This window comes from Canis lupus, chromosome 12 (assembly GCF_011100685.1).
Source record: "Canis lupus familiaris isolate Mischka breed German Shepherd chromosome 12, alternate assembly UU_Cfam_GSD_1.0, whole genome shotgun sequence".
Lineage (NCBI taxonomy): Eukaryota > Metazoa > Chordata > Mammalia > Carnivora > Canidae > Canis > Canis lupus.
Window position 1 is genome coordinate 11898584 of NC_049233.1, and position 13331 is coordinate 11911914.

At 53.5% G+C, this 13331-nt stretch overlaps 2 protein-coding genes across 9 annotated transcripts in view; one reads left to right on the plus strand and one right to left on the minus strand.

The window, feature by feature from the left end:
- The window catches only part of CUL9 (cullin 9), a 39938-nt gene extending 35063 nt beyond the window's left edge, over window positions 1-4875 (plus strand). For 4 of the 7 annotated variants that reach the window (XM_038554129.1, XM_038554130.1, XM_038554131.1 and 1 more), the window contains exons 32-41: window positions 874-1014; window positions 1179-1343; window positions 1623-1786; window positions 2155-2248; window positions 2658-2732; window positions 2908-3018; window positions 3128-3245; window positions 3633-3766; window positions 4383-4456; window positions 4539-4875. In XM_038554129.1, coding sequence (XP_038410057.1) covers window positions 874-1014; window positions 1179-1343; window positions 1623-1786; window positions 2155-2248; window positions 2658-2732; window positions 2908-3018; window positions 3128-3245; window positions 3633-3766; window positions 4383-4456; window positions 4539-4737 — 1275 coding nt within the window. In that variant the 3' untranslated portion in view covers window positions 4738-4875. Of the gene's footprint in view, window positions 1-873; window positions 1015-1178; window positions 1344-1622; window positions 1797-2154; window positions 2249-2657; window positions 2733-2907; window positions 3019-3127; window positions 3246-3570; window positions 3767-4382; window positions 4457-4538 lie in introns of those variants that run through there. The other 3 variants (XM_038554133.1, XM_038554134.1, XR_005367718.1) reach the window with 3 other exon arrangements.
- A 157-nt stretch (window positions 4876-5032) lies between these two features.
- On the minus strand, window positions 5033-8902 carry DNPH1 (2'-deoxynucleoside 5'-phosphate N-hydrolase 1). 2 transcript variants are annotated; one of them, XR_005367720.1, is made up of 4 exons: window positions 8217-8452; window positions 6228-6296; window positions 5942-6052; window positions 5033-5758 (listed from the first exon to the last, which is right to left on the minus strand). XR_005367720.1 is itself a non-coding variant. In XM_038554137.1 (4 exons), exons 1-4 carry the CDS (start codon window positions 8893-8895, stop codon window positions 5643-5645), a joined length of 516 nt encoding a protein of 171 aa, XP_038410065.1. In that variant the 5' UTR covers window positions 8896-8902; the 3' UTR covers window positions 5512-5642. The 2 variants fall into 2 exon arrangements, 1 of the variants encoding a protein (XP_038410065.1); XM_038554137.1 differs by lacking the exon at window positions 8217-8452 and adding an exon at window positions 8676-8902 and having other exon boundaries at window positions 5512-5758.
- Between the last annotated feature and the right edge of the window lie 4429 nt (window positions 8903-13331).

The window sequence follows — 13331 nt, forward strand, 5'->3', positions numbered from 1 at the left end:
GCTTTCCTTTGAGTAAAAATAGTACAGTAAGGCACTTTTCATGTACCCTGGAGCTTTGGTACCACAGATACAGACTCTCCCAGGGTCTAGATGCATCATCTTGGCAAGCTCTGCAGTCGGTTGGCAGTGTGAAGGAAAGGAGTCATTAATGGAGTATTTTAGGACAGTTGGGCTGCTGATTATGCCTAAAGCAAGAGGACTGCATGGAGGAGGGATCGGGAAAGGAAGACCTCATAGGAAGACCTTTACAAGGACAAGCTCCTACAGCATGAGGGGCTAAGGGCCTGGTGTAGGGTGGCATGTGGGTGCTAGAAGAGGACCTGCCAGATGTGAAGCTTCGAGCACCGGTGACTGGGATTATGGGGATGCGGTGGGGAAGGAGGCTGTTTTGTGGAGAAGAGGCTGAGTCTGGGGAGAGGGGAGCATCAAGGAGCCAGTTGTGCAAATGGATGCTGGAAGAACAGGCCACAGCAGTGTGCACAGTGTCCAAGGCCAGCCCCCCAGCAGGGAAAAGGCGACCCCCTGCCCCAGGCCTCCTTCCTCTCTGATCTCACTTTCTCTAAACCTTTCTAAGAACTTGAATCATCTCCTTTTTGATTCTCTTATCCATTCCTCCCACGTCCACCCCAGCAACAACTAAAATGAAGCCACTACCCTGACCCACACATTCCCGAAAGCCCCTGTGAGAATTGAGCCAATCCCAGGAAACCCCATGAAGCCAGAAAGGTTAGGATCAGTTTTGAGGTTGCTCCAGAGCAGGCTTGTCTGCGGCTTTCCGTGTTATCGGGGATGGTGCTGAGTTAGTTCCCCGGGGCACCCTTGTCCTGTGCTGCTCCCCCACTGCTGCTCAGCAGCTCCTCCTTTCCCCTTTAGTCTTGCTGGAATGAGTATCTGACAACTCGGATTGAGCAGAACCTTGTGTTGAACTGCACCTGCCCCATTGCCGACTGCCGCGCGCAGCCCACTGGAGCCTTCATCCGGGCCATTGTCTCTTCGCCAGATGTCATCTCCAAGGTAGCCCCTTCCTGCGGGAGTCTATGGTGTGCAGCCAGAGGGGCAGGCCCCAGGGAGTGGACTCACCAATGCTGGGGGAGGCAGGAAGGGGTGTGGTTATGGAGGGTGGGCATCTCAAAGAGCCATGCCCTCACCTAATGGCACCTTTGTCTACGTCCCCACAGTACGAGAAGGCTCTCCTGCGTGGCTATGTAGAGAGCTGCTCCAACCTGACCTGGTGCACCAACCCCCAGGGCTGTGACCGTATCTTGTGCCGCCAAGGCCTGGGCTGTGGGACCACCTGCTCCAAGTGTGGCTGGGCCTCCTGTTTCAACTGTAGTTTCCCTGAGGTGGGTACCTGTCCAGCCCTGCTCCCTTGTAGCAAGGGCTACACCCCTCCCTTGCCAGCACCCTTCTCTCCATATACATACCCACCCCCCACACACACACACACACGCACGTATGCACTCTCGGACATACACACATATACACACTTTCTGCCTCTGCCACTTGGTTGAGCTCTGTTCCTCCTCCTGCAGCCCTCCACACGTGACCTCCCTCTCTTGCATACCCACAGTGCTGCCCTTGCCCAGGGCTCAGCCATGTCCTTACCACCCCCTCTGCTGTAGGCACACTACCCTGCCAGCTGTGGCCACATGTCCCAGTGGGTTGACGATGGTGGCTACTACGACGGTATGAGCGTGGAGGCCCAGAGCAAGCACCTAGCCAAACTCATCTCCAAGCGCTGTCCCAGCTGCCAGGCTCCCATTGAGAAGAACGAGGGGTGTCTGCAGTAAGAGGGGGTACTGCGGGCATTGGTGGGGTCAGAGGGCATGGGAGAGGGTGCAAGGCCTGGCCGTAGGGAGGGTCCATGGGGCTTACCAAAGAGCTGAGCAAAGGAGGGCAGTTACTGAACCACCCCTGCTGTGGTACCCTCCAGTGACTCCTGCAACTTAATGCTCCTTCCCCTGCTTCTAAATCTGTACTGTATGGGGCTCAGAAGCAAGGGGGTGCTCACTAGGGATGGGTAAGGTTAAACAGACTCTCAGGGCCTGGAGGGGCCAGGACAGGTTCAGTGGGGCATCCAGGCCTCATCCAGGTGTCCTCGTGTGGCCCCAGCCAGAGGCAGGAGCCCTCTGACCAGCCACCTTCCTTCCATAGCATGACCTGTGCCAAATGCAACCACGGATTTTGCTGGCGCTGCCTCAAGTCCTGGAAGCCAAATCACAAAGACTACTACAACTGCTCTGCCATGGTAACGGTCCGGGAGGCCCAAGGGCAGCCAGGACGGGATGCTGTTCTAGGCCCTGGGCAGAGAGGGCTCTGTGTCCTGAGCAGCCAAACAGCTGCTGGGATAGGGGCTCAGTGTGAAGACAGAAGCCACTTGAGCCTACAGGTGCTGGGACTTCTGTCCTGGGAGGTCTCTGCATTCTCAGGAGGCACCAGGCCAGAGCAGAGCACATGCTGTGCATCCTAGCCTGGCACCACTGCTTAATATGTGGCTTTGGGCCAGTTTACTTGCCTACGCCTCGGCAGCCTCACCTGTAGAAAGGGAGAATAATGTGACCTACTTCACAGTCAGGATTAAATGAAAAGGTCTGGGTAAAGAGTTGGAAGGCCTGCATGCAGGGCACCCAAGAGCCCTCCCGACTTGTCCTTTCCAGGTAAGCAAAGCAGCTCGCCAGGAGAAGCGGTTTCAGGACTATAATGAGAGGTGTACTTTCCATCACCAGGCCCGGGTGAGCAGGGAGGAAATGGTTGCTTGGGTGCGGAGGTCAGAGGGCTGGGGTAGATGGCTGGGCACGGGTGAAAGATCTGAGTTTGGGTGGGTGCTGTGCCGTTGTGAGTGGGGGGGGGGGGGGGAGGAAGGGCTGCATGCGGTGCTGATCCCCCACTCCCACCGGCTCCACACAGGAGTTCGCCGTGAGCCTCCGGAACCGTGTGTCTGCCATCCACGAGGTGCCACCACCCAAATCCTTCGCCTTTCTCAGTGACGCCTGCCGGGGATTAGAGCAGGCACGCAAGGTGACAGTGGGCTGGGGGCCTGTGCTGCTTTCCTCCAAGCTGCAGGCATGGGGCGAATGAGGGAGCAGGAGGGAGGAGCGCAGAGGCCCAGCAACTTGGGCTCCCACAGGTGCTGGCCTATGCCTGCGTGTACAGCTTCTACAACCAGGACACGGAGCACATGGACGTGGTGGAGCAGCAGACCGAGAACCTGGAGCTGCACACCAATGCCCTGCAGATCCTCCTGGGTGAGGCCCGGCCCCTTGTCTGTCAGTCCTTTCTCTTGCCTACCCACCCACTCAGCATCCCATCCCAGCAAGCAGGGGGCAAGACAGCACCCCCACCCCAGCTCCCCCTGCACTGTCCTCATTCTGCACAGCTCTGTTACTACTGGCCTTTAACCATTCATGTATGAAGGAACATGGTATATGCCAGAAGGTGCCTAAGGGCACAGGCCTTCACCTGACTTGTTTGATTTACCCCATCCCCTCCTCCGTTAGGATGTAGTCCCCATGAGAATGAAGATCTAGAACCGTGCCTGGTAGGTGTTGGTAGAACTTGGTAGATGTTCAGTAGGTGTTTGTTGGAAAGAACGAAAGAAGGGAGGAAGCCCCTGTGCCCTGCCCCCTCTGCAGAGGAGACGCTGCTGCGGTGCCGAGACCTGGCCTCCTCCCTGCGCCTCCTGCGTGCCGACTGCCTCAGCACGGGCCTGGAGCTGCTCCGGAGGATCCAGGAGAGACTGCTGGCTATCCTGCAGCATTCTACCCAGGTGTGCCGCCCGCCCCTGGGCCTCCTGGGCCCGGCATGGCCCCTGCCCTGGGCGGAGGATCCAAAAGGAAAGGCAGCAAGGATGGAATGGGTGTTTGGAGACCTGGGTGCGCACCCCAGCTCCTAGGCCAGCCTGCTGGATGGGGTGGAGCTCTGCCACTTGGCCACCTGACAAAATTGCCAGATCAAGGGTATCTGCCCAGAGCCTTGCTCATCAGAATCACTTGGGGGAACTTTTTCATACTTCTCAACTGGGAAGTTGAGAGTTCTTCCCAGCTCTAGGACACTGATAGTGTGCCTAAACTAGGAGAGTCCTGCCCTCAGGAAGCTCACAGAGGAGTAAATAACTGGGGCAGACAGGGGCAGAACGCAGTTAGCTCCGGAGGCAGGGGAGGGTGGCATGCCTCACCGCCACACCTGTGTCCCTGGAGGCTGCCTGAGGTAAGGTGCACGGAGGCACAGGTGTGTGGAGTCCTGGGATGAGGTAGGGGAGGAGGCGGGAACATAACTGCCAGGGGCCCTGCACCTAGTCAGCCCTCAGAGAAGGCTGGGAGAAGGAATGCTGGACACCTCTGCCCCTATCAGCTACTCTCCTCCTTCCCACATCTCCTTGCCAGGACTTCCGGGTTGGCCTGCAGAGCCCACCTTTAGAGGCCCGAGAGGCGAAAGGCTCCAACGTGCCCGGCAGCCAGTGAGTAGGGTGGCGGAGCCACTGCGGGGTGTGGGAGGCGCCAGGCCTCGCTGAGGCTGAGTGGGGCTCCCTCCCTCCCTAGGTCCCAGGGCTCCTCTGGGCTGGAGGTGGATGATGAGGAGGAGGAAGACGATGAGGATGATGTGCCCGAGTGGCAGCAGGACGAGTTTGATGAGGAGTTGGACAATGACAGCTTTTCCTATGATGAGGAATCTGAGAACCTGGACCGAGACACTTTCTTCTTTGGTGACGAGGATGATGATGATGAGGCCTACGACTGAGGGGCAGGACACAGGGAGCACCCCAGCCACCCTGAGTCCTGGGGGCCAAGGGGGTGAGGTCACTGGGTCATTGGGGGAGGCAATTCCCAGTGTCTGCAGTACCTTCTGTTTACTGAATAAACTTTCTTTTTTCACATACTTCACTGGAAGCAGGCTGCTCAGCTGCATCCCCCAAGGCTAGCATCAACTTCCCATTCCCTCTGCATAGCCCCAATACTCATTATTCACTTTTTCCCTTTTTTTTTTTTAAAGATTTATTTTTTTATTCATTCATGAGAGACACAGAGAAAGAGGCAGAGACACAGGTAGAGGGAGAAGCAGGCTCCACACAGGGAGCCCACATGGGACTGGATCCCAGGATCCTGGGATCACGACCTGAGCCAAAGGCAGGTGCTCAACCACTGAGCCACCCAGGTGCTCACTTTTTCCTTAGACCTCTAGACTCTTGTGTTCTCAGAGAAGGCCCAGAGCAGACCCGTCTGACCTAAGCTGACAAAAGGAAATGCAGGTGCATGTGGCCCAAGCCAGGCATAGTCCTGCCCGCTTGCCCCAGACCCGGCCCAGCATCAGAGGAGTCAGAAATGGCCACCCCCCTGCCCCCAGGCAGCCTTCCTCCTAACTCTTGAATGTTCCTGGCAGGAGTCTGAGGGCATTAGGAAGGCCTTGGAGGCCTACAGAACGCTAAAGGGTCTCTCTACATCTTGAAGTGAAGCAGGAAAAGCAAGGATATTCCTGAAGACCTGTCCCTCCCGCCCACCACTCGTAGAGACATGGTCAGAATTTTAAACATCCTTTTAATTTGGTACTGGGGCTATGAGGTAGGAAGGGTACTAAGAGTCTGGGATTAGAAGAATTAACAAAGTGGGGCTAAGGCAAGCAGTTGGGTCAGGGGAGGCAGCCACCTGCTAGGGAGGGTCAGCCTCAAAGTATTGATCCAGCATGGCCTCCACCTGGCCCTCTTCATAGTCCAACACCTGGAACCTTGAGCCGTCTGCCGCTCCCCGGATCATGGCTGAAAGCACTGCAAGGGCGGAAGGCGAAGGTGCTTTCCATCCATACTCCCCCTCTCCACTTCCTTCCCTGTCCTGTTTAGAGGTGGGCACAATACTCAGAGCCCCCACCCCTGCCCTGGGAAGTTGCTGAGGGCTGGGTCTGCAGAAAGCTGCGGTGGAAGGAGGGGCCATCCAGGGCTTGGAGTGCTCACCTCGGCCAGACTGCGGACGGAAGAGGCACAAGATCCGCTTATTGAGGGCCATGGCCTGGCCCAGCTCATAGCCCACGCCCAACGATGGCTGGGTCACTTCTGCCACCACCACTGGGAAGAAGGAAGAGACCATGGCTCAGTATCTGGGGCTTGTTAAGGAAGAGATGACAAGAGGCGGGGTGTGGTGAGGAGGGCACTTTCCTTCCCGGGATGGACTTCGTCCAGGGACTCTAGTATAGTGCCAAACTCCCAGGGGAGTTTGTGGGTAGGAGGGGGAGCTGCTCACCATCTGCCTGCTGCAGCCAAGCCAGGTCCCGCTCGTAGATGAACCTGTCGCCCCCAGCAGCCTCTTCCCCTGCGGAAGAGAAAAAGCTGGTCAAGGCCAAGCCCCTGCCTCGGCCTTAGCACTCAGTACCTCTCCTCTGCCCTCGCCACCCCCATATTTACCCTGCTCAGGGAAGGAGGGAGGGAGGCATGCTAGATGACTTCCAAGGACCCACCCAAGGCTAACGTTCCAGGAAAAGGATGAAATGGAATCGCCACAAGAAAAATTCTAGGATCCAGGAGGCTTCTGTGATTAAGGCCAGATGAGTGATAACGGATGAGATTATGAGAAGGACTAACTATGCCTGTCTGTTGGTGAAGGATCAGAGACCAAGAGGAGCAGCGATAGCCTCCCAGTGCACGGGGGGTGGGGTGGGGGGAGGTGGGGGGTGGGGGGGGGGGCGTGGAAATGACCAGGAGCAAGAGACCGCCCGCACAAAGAAAGGATGAACAACCAGAGCCGGGGTGGCTCTCAAGCTTTGGTGGGTGCCAGTGTCAGGGAGAGCTCGATATACTACTCCATGAGCTCTCCAGGGGATTGTGAGCCCCACAGGCCCTTTCCAACGCCCTAGCAATTTTGTTTTGTGATGTCACCTGATGAGGGAGCTGAAAGCCAGCTGAGGACTAAGCACAAGCTGACATTTTGCAACCCGCCCCCCCCCCCCCCCCGTGGGGTATGTGGGACATTCTTCAGGCACTCCTGGCCACCCTAAAACTCAGGGAAGGGGAAAATCAGTTAACTAATATAGATCACAGTGCTCTAGGACATGAGCCTCCATCGGCTTACCAATGTCTTAATGATTTACAAGAAAAAAAGCATTCTCAATAACCTGACTTCCAGAGAACCCTAACTCAATTTTCTGGAGCCCTGACATCACCCTCCCTCCACAGTGACGTGGGAAACAAAGGTAGAAGGAAATGTAGGTAAAATTTAAATGTCCTTATAACCTGCAGCCCATTAACAAATACTTGAGACAGGAAGAGTGTAACGTTCCTCCGGAAACTCTCAACGGTCGTAATGTTAATTAATGCTTTGCTAGAGAGAAACAACCTTAGCTAGACAATGGCAAGACCTCCAGTATTTTGAGAATCTTTAGCATTATCAAAGTCTTCTTTAAAAATTTATTTTTTTTTAATTTTTTTTTAATTTTTATTTATTTATGATAGTCACACAGAGAGAGAGAGAGAGAGAGGCAGAGACACAGGCAGAGGGAGGAGCAGGCTCCACGCACCGGGAGCCCGACGTGGGATTCGATCCCGGGTCTCCAGGATTGCGCCCTGGGCCAAAGGCAGGCGCTAAACCGCTGCGCCACCCAGGGATCCCTTTTTTTTATTTTTTTATTTTTTTTAAATTTTTAGGGATCCCTGGGTGGCGCAGCGGTTTAGCGCCTGCCTTTGGCCCAGGGCGCAATCCTGGAGACCCGGGATCGAATCCCACGTCGGGCTCCCGGTGCGTGGAGCCTGCTCCTCCCTCTGCCTGTGTCTCTGCCTCTCTCTCTCTCTCTCTCTGTGTGACTATCATAAATAAATAAAAATTTTTTAAAAAAGTCTTCTTGGACACCTTCCTTTTTCCTTACCTCCCCCCAACTCCCAAGTATGAAATCAACCCCAGTGCAGCAGCTCTTTCTGCCCAAAGGTCCTGTCCCTGCGCTTTTAATAGAATCACCTTTTTGCACCAAAGACATTTCAAGAATTCTTTTTTGGCAGAGAGTGCTGGACCCCGGCCTCACCAGCATCCCCAAAAGGTCTCCCAGAATTGCATTAGATCCCACAAATCCTGGATCTGCTCCTGCTGGGGCTAGGGGAAAGCACGTAAAAGTTTCCAGAGCAGAAGTGGAATTCTAGGCACAACTTTCAAACCAGAAGACTCCCGGAGATTCCAGACCAAAACTGATCAAAGCTAATGGTCTTTGATCAGTTTTGGTCAAAGACAAAGATCATTTAAACTGACCTCAATCAAATGCTGTAGAAAGACCCAGCAGCCAGAAAGCAACAGGCTGATGAGAGGGCGTGAGAGATGGTGGTGGTGAAAACTGGGGTCCGACGGGTCTAACAGAGGGCGGCAACCCGACCGCGAGGGGAGGAGCGGCAGGATGAGCTCTGCCTTAGGTGGGGGAGCAGGTGCCTGCGGGCAAGGCGGGAACTGAAGCAGCCCCATTCGCTCCCGTTCTGCTCCTCCCCGCTCCGTCCCCGGAAAGAGGTGAAGAAAGTTCTCCGGGAAAGAATCAAGGTTAAGAGAACAGCTGAAGGCAGAGACCCGGCTCCCACCCGCAAGCTCACTGGGGCCCTTGCGGTTCGAGCGCGGGCTCCCCTTCCGGGCCGGGCGGGAAGGCGGGCTCCGGGCCCCGCAGCGGGGCTGCCCCGGCCCCCCCGGCCCCCCCGGCCCCGCGCGCCCCGCCACCAGCCTCACCGCGCGCGCCCAGCTCGGCGGCCGCCACGTGCTCCGTGAGCACCGCCCCGAAGCGCCGCAGCCGCGACACGATCCTCCCGTACAGCGCCCGGTCCTCGCGGCCGCCGCGGATGCTCCCGCAGAAGTACAGCGCTCGGCGGCCCGGCTGGCCCGGCTGGCCCGGCTGGCCCGGCTCCCTGCGCTCCCGCGCTCCGGCCGCCGCCGCCGCCATCCCCGCCATCCCCGCCGCCGCCGCCCCTCCTCCCCGCGCCTGGAGGCGCCCGCTCGCGGCCACGTGACCCGGCCGGCCCGGGACCGCCCCGGGGAGGCGGCGGGCGGCTCCCGCGGGAGGGGGCGAGCGGACGCCGACGACCGCGCGGCCGGGACCCCACCTCCTCCGCGACGTGGGCGCTACCGCTGGCCGCGCCGCCGCACCCGCTGGTGCTCGCCTCGGCCCGGGGCCTCCCGCACCTCAGCTGGACGCAAGGGCATCCTCTGCTGACTTGGCTCCCTCGCCCCACCTCGGGCTGCTCTCCCCTTCCTGCAGCCACGCTGGCTTTCCCGGCCGCCCTCAAGCCTGCTGGCCAGGCCCTTAGCGTTCGCTGTAGCTTGGAGCCCTTTTCTCCCAGGTAGCTCCGTGCGGCCCTCCCTCGCCTCTTCCGAGTCCGCCCGGGTCACCCTCCCCGGCTTTCCTCTACGGCTCGGCAAGCCTCCCGTTGCCAGGACTCTCTCTTGCCCTCCCCTGCCTCACCTTTTGTCCTCCCTACCCTATTGATTAATTCTGTTGTTTGTCTTTCTATACCCGGTGGAATGTAAGCCCCCAGGAGGGCAGGAACTTTTGTCTGTTTTGTTCACTGCTGTAGCCCTAGCTTCTAAAACTGTGCCTGGCACATACTTATCAAACATTTGTAGAATGTATGAATGGATTCGGATGAGAAGTGACGTTTGCCAGCACTTTGTAATCTGCTCAGTCCCAGAGTAGGCTGATAGAAGCAGGATCTTCAGGGAGGCTGGCAAACACACCATTGTTCACTGGTAATGACAAGGATTTTCCCTTCCTTTTGTTAGAAAAATAACACAGATAGAGGACAAAAAAATCAAATGGAGCAAGAGAGTACTCAGTGGAAAGTGAGTGCAGACCCCAATCCCATTCCTTAGAGGAAAGCACTCTAGTGCTTCCTTCCGAATTCTTCCTCAATGATACCTATAAAATACTGAAGTATGAGGTTATAGAGCTGACAAAAATAATAATTTTTTAAAGATTTTTTTACTTATTTATTCATGAGAGACACACACATAGAGAGAGGCAGAGACACAGGCAGAGGGAGAAGCAGGCTCCATGCAGGGAGCCCCGACGTGGGACTCGATCCCAGTCTCCAGGATAAGGCTCTGGGCTGAAGGCGGTGCTAAACCGCTGAGCCCCCCGGGCTGCCCCAAAATAATAATTATTAAAAACGCAAACACAGGGTGCCTGGGTGGCTCAACCAGTTGAGGGACTGACCCTTAATTTTGGTTCAGGTCATGATCTCAGGGTCATGGGATCAGGCCTTGCTTCCTCACATGTTCTCTCTCTCAAATAAATTAAATAAAAAAAACAAGCAAGCAAAGACACCCGAGTGTCTGGCTGGCTCAGTTGGAAGAGCATGTGACTTTTTTTTTTTCTTTTTTATCATGTGATTCTTGATCTTGGGGTTGTGAGTTTGAGCCCCATGTTGGGTATAGAGAATACTTAGTAAATAAACCTAAAAACAATGCAAAGACACAGAGAAGGCAAAGAGATTTTAGGATACCTCTGTTTTCCAGTGGGCCCAGCCACAGATACTCAGACCGTGGGGCAAACATGTATGCAAAGCTGCCCACTAGTGCCCCAGGCCCCCTTTCATGCACATTCACATGTACCTTTTTTTTTTTTTTTTTTTTTTTTTTTTTTTATTCACATGTACCTTGAGACACATTTAGGAAAGAAGCTACCTGTGCCAGAGGACTTAATGAGCAACTTCCTCTCCCCTCCTTATCCTTTTTTCTTTTTTAAATTTTTTTAAAGGTTTTATTTATTCATGAGAGAGAGAGAGAGAGGCAGAGACACAGGCAGGGGAGAAGCAGGCTCCATGCAGGGAGCCCGATTCAGGACTCGATCCTGGAACTCCAGGATCTCGCCCCAGGCCGAAGGTGGCGCTAAACCGCTGAGCCACCCAGGGATTCCCCAACCCTCCTTATCCTTAATTGCACCTTCCCTCCATTCTTCTCAAGGAGAGGTACCCACATCTATACACAGAGCATCCTATTTCTGTCTCTGTGTCTTAAACCAGCCTTTATCTCAGGGCTCACACCTGTGATGTGGCTGGCATTCCCCTTTCCACTTCAGGCTGAAAGAGAGTGTAAGGAATGGCCCATGAGGCCTGAAATTGGTTCTATATCCACTGTCAGGTTGGGGAAGATGCTGAGCTAGCCAGCTCACATCTTCCAGCTCACTGCAGGGAGGCCCGAGGTGGAAGGATGGGGTGCTAAGTGATGGAATGGGGGGAGCGAGGCAGGTGCGCAGTGTAGTGAGGCAGCCTTGTGGGGACAGAGGCTCACCACAGGACAGGAGGCCAGAATGGAATCCTAATTCCATTAACTACTTGTCAGACAAGTAACTACTTGATAGCTCTGGGACCTTGAGCAGATCCCTTAAACCTTCTGAGCCCTGGTTTCCCCATCTCTAAGTAAAAAATGTTATCCTGACTTATGCATTTTGTTTGAGTATGATGCAGCTCTGATGAAATATGGGAGAGCACTTTACAAAACACAAAGTGCTCTACAAATGGAAGTCGTTGTTCAGTTTCACAGCATTGTTTTCATTACAATGTCAAACCTATATACATAGTGCATAATTCCATCAAAAATTTTTATGTAAGTTTTTCTTTTAAGTTTTTTCTTTTTCTTTTTTTTAAGATTTTATCTATTTATTCATGAGAGACACAGTGAGAGAGAAAGAGAGAGAAGCAGAGGGAGAAGCAGACTCCATGCAAGGATCCCGACATGGGACTCAATCCCAGGTCTCCAGGATCACAGCCTGGGCTGAAGGCGGCACAAACCGCTGAGCCACCCAGGCTCCCTTTTTTTTTCTTTTTAGAGAGAGAGCATTTGTGAGTCTGGGGTGGAGGGAGAGGGAGAGAGAGACTCTTAAGGATGCTCCAAGCCCAGCACAGGGCCTGATGAGGGGCTCCATCTCACAACCCTGAGATCATGACCTGAGCCAAAGTCAAGTCCAACCCTTAACTGACTGAGCTGCCCAGGTGCCCCGTAATTTCACTTATTTTTTTTTAAGATTTATTTATTTATTTTGGTGGGAGGGGCAGATGGAGAGGGAGAGAGAGACTCAACCAGGCTTTGTGCCCAGCACAGGGCCTGACGTGGGCTTGATCTCACAACCCTGAGATCCTGACCTCAGTGGAAATCAGGAGTCTGATGCTTAACCAAGTCACCCAGACGCCCCACCCATAATTTTATTTAAATGATCTGCTTTCTGTCTCTCCAAACAGGGTTTTTCTGGACATGTCAACTTTCACAAAATATTAAATTTTACACTTAAAATTAATGTATTGATATGTAAATTATACTTTATAGAGCTGTTTTTTTTTAAGATTTTATTTATTTATTCATGAGACACACACACACACACACACACACACACACACACACACACACACAGAGGCAGAGTCACAGGCAGAGGGAGGTGCAGGCTCCCTGCAGGGAGCTGACGTGGGACTCCATCCCGGGTCTCCAGGATGACGCCCTGGGCTGAAGGTGGCGCTAAACCGCTGAGCCACCCGGGGCTGCCCTAGAGCTGTTTTTTAAAAAGCAAAACGAAAGCAGGGGAAATAATAATATAATATAATGAGAGGGGGAATAATATAATATAATGAGACTCAACAATTAGCAATTAATGGCCAATCTGATTTCATCTATGTACCCATGTCCAATTTTCTTCCTCTACTGTTTTGATGCAAGTTCAAGATTGCATTTTTTTAGTCAATATTTTAGTATGTGCCTTTAAATAGATACTCATTTTTATTTTATTATTTTTTAAATATTTATTTATTTATTTATTTATTTATTTATTTATTTATTTGAGAGAGAGAGAGTGAGTGGGAGGGAGGGAGAAGGAGAGAGAATCCAAAGCCAACTCCCCACTGAGCCTGACATGGGGCTTGATCTTACAACCCCGATATCACGACCTGAGCTGAAACCAAGAGTGGGACACTTAAAAAGTGAGCAGCGCAGGCACCCCAAGATAGTCTTTTTTTTTTTTTCAAATGTAACCAAAATGCCATCATCTCAGCTAAAATATTTAACAATACATCATCAAGTATTCTCCCACTGTTCAAATCTCCAATTGTCTTAGAAATGTTTTAATTAGGCAGCCCCTGTGGCTCAGCGGTTTAGCACCGCCTGCAGCCTGTGGTGTGATCCTGGAGACCCAGGATCGAGTCCCACGTCGGGCTCCCTGAGTGGAGCCTGCTTCTCCCTCTGCCTGTGTTTCTGCACCTCTCTCTGTGTCTCTTATGAATGAATAAATAAAATCTTTAAAAAATGTTTTAATGTTTGTGTACAGTTTATTTACTTAAAAGCAAAAGCCACATAAAATCCATATGCTGTGATTGGTTGATAAGTCTTTTGAGAATATTTTAATCA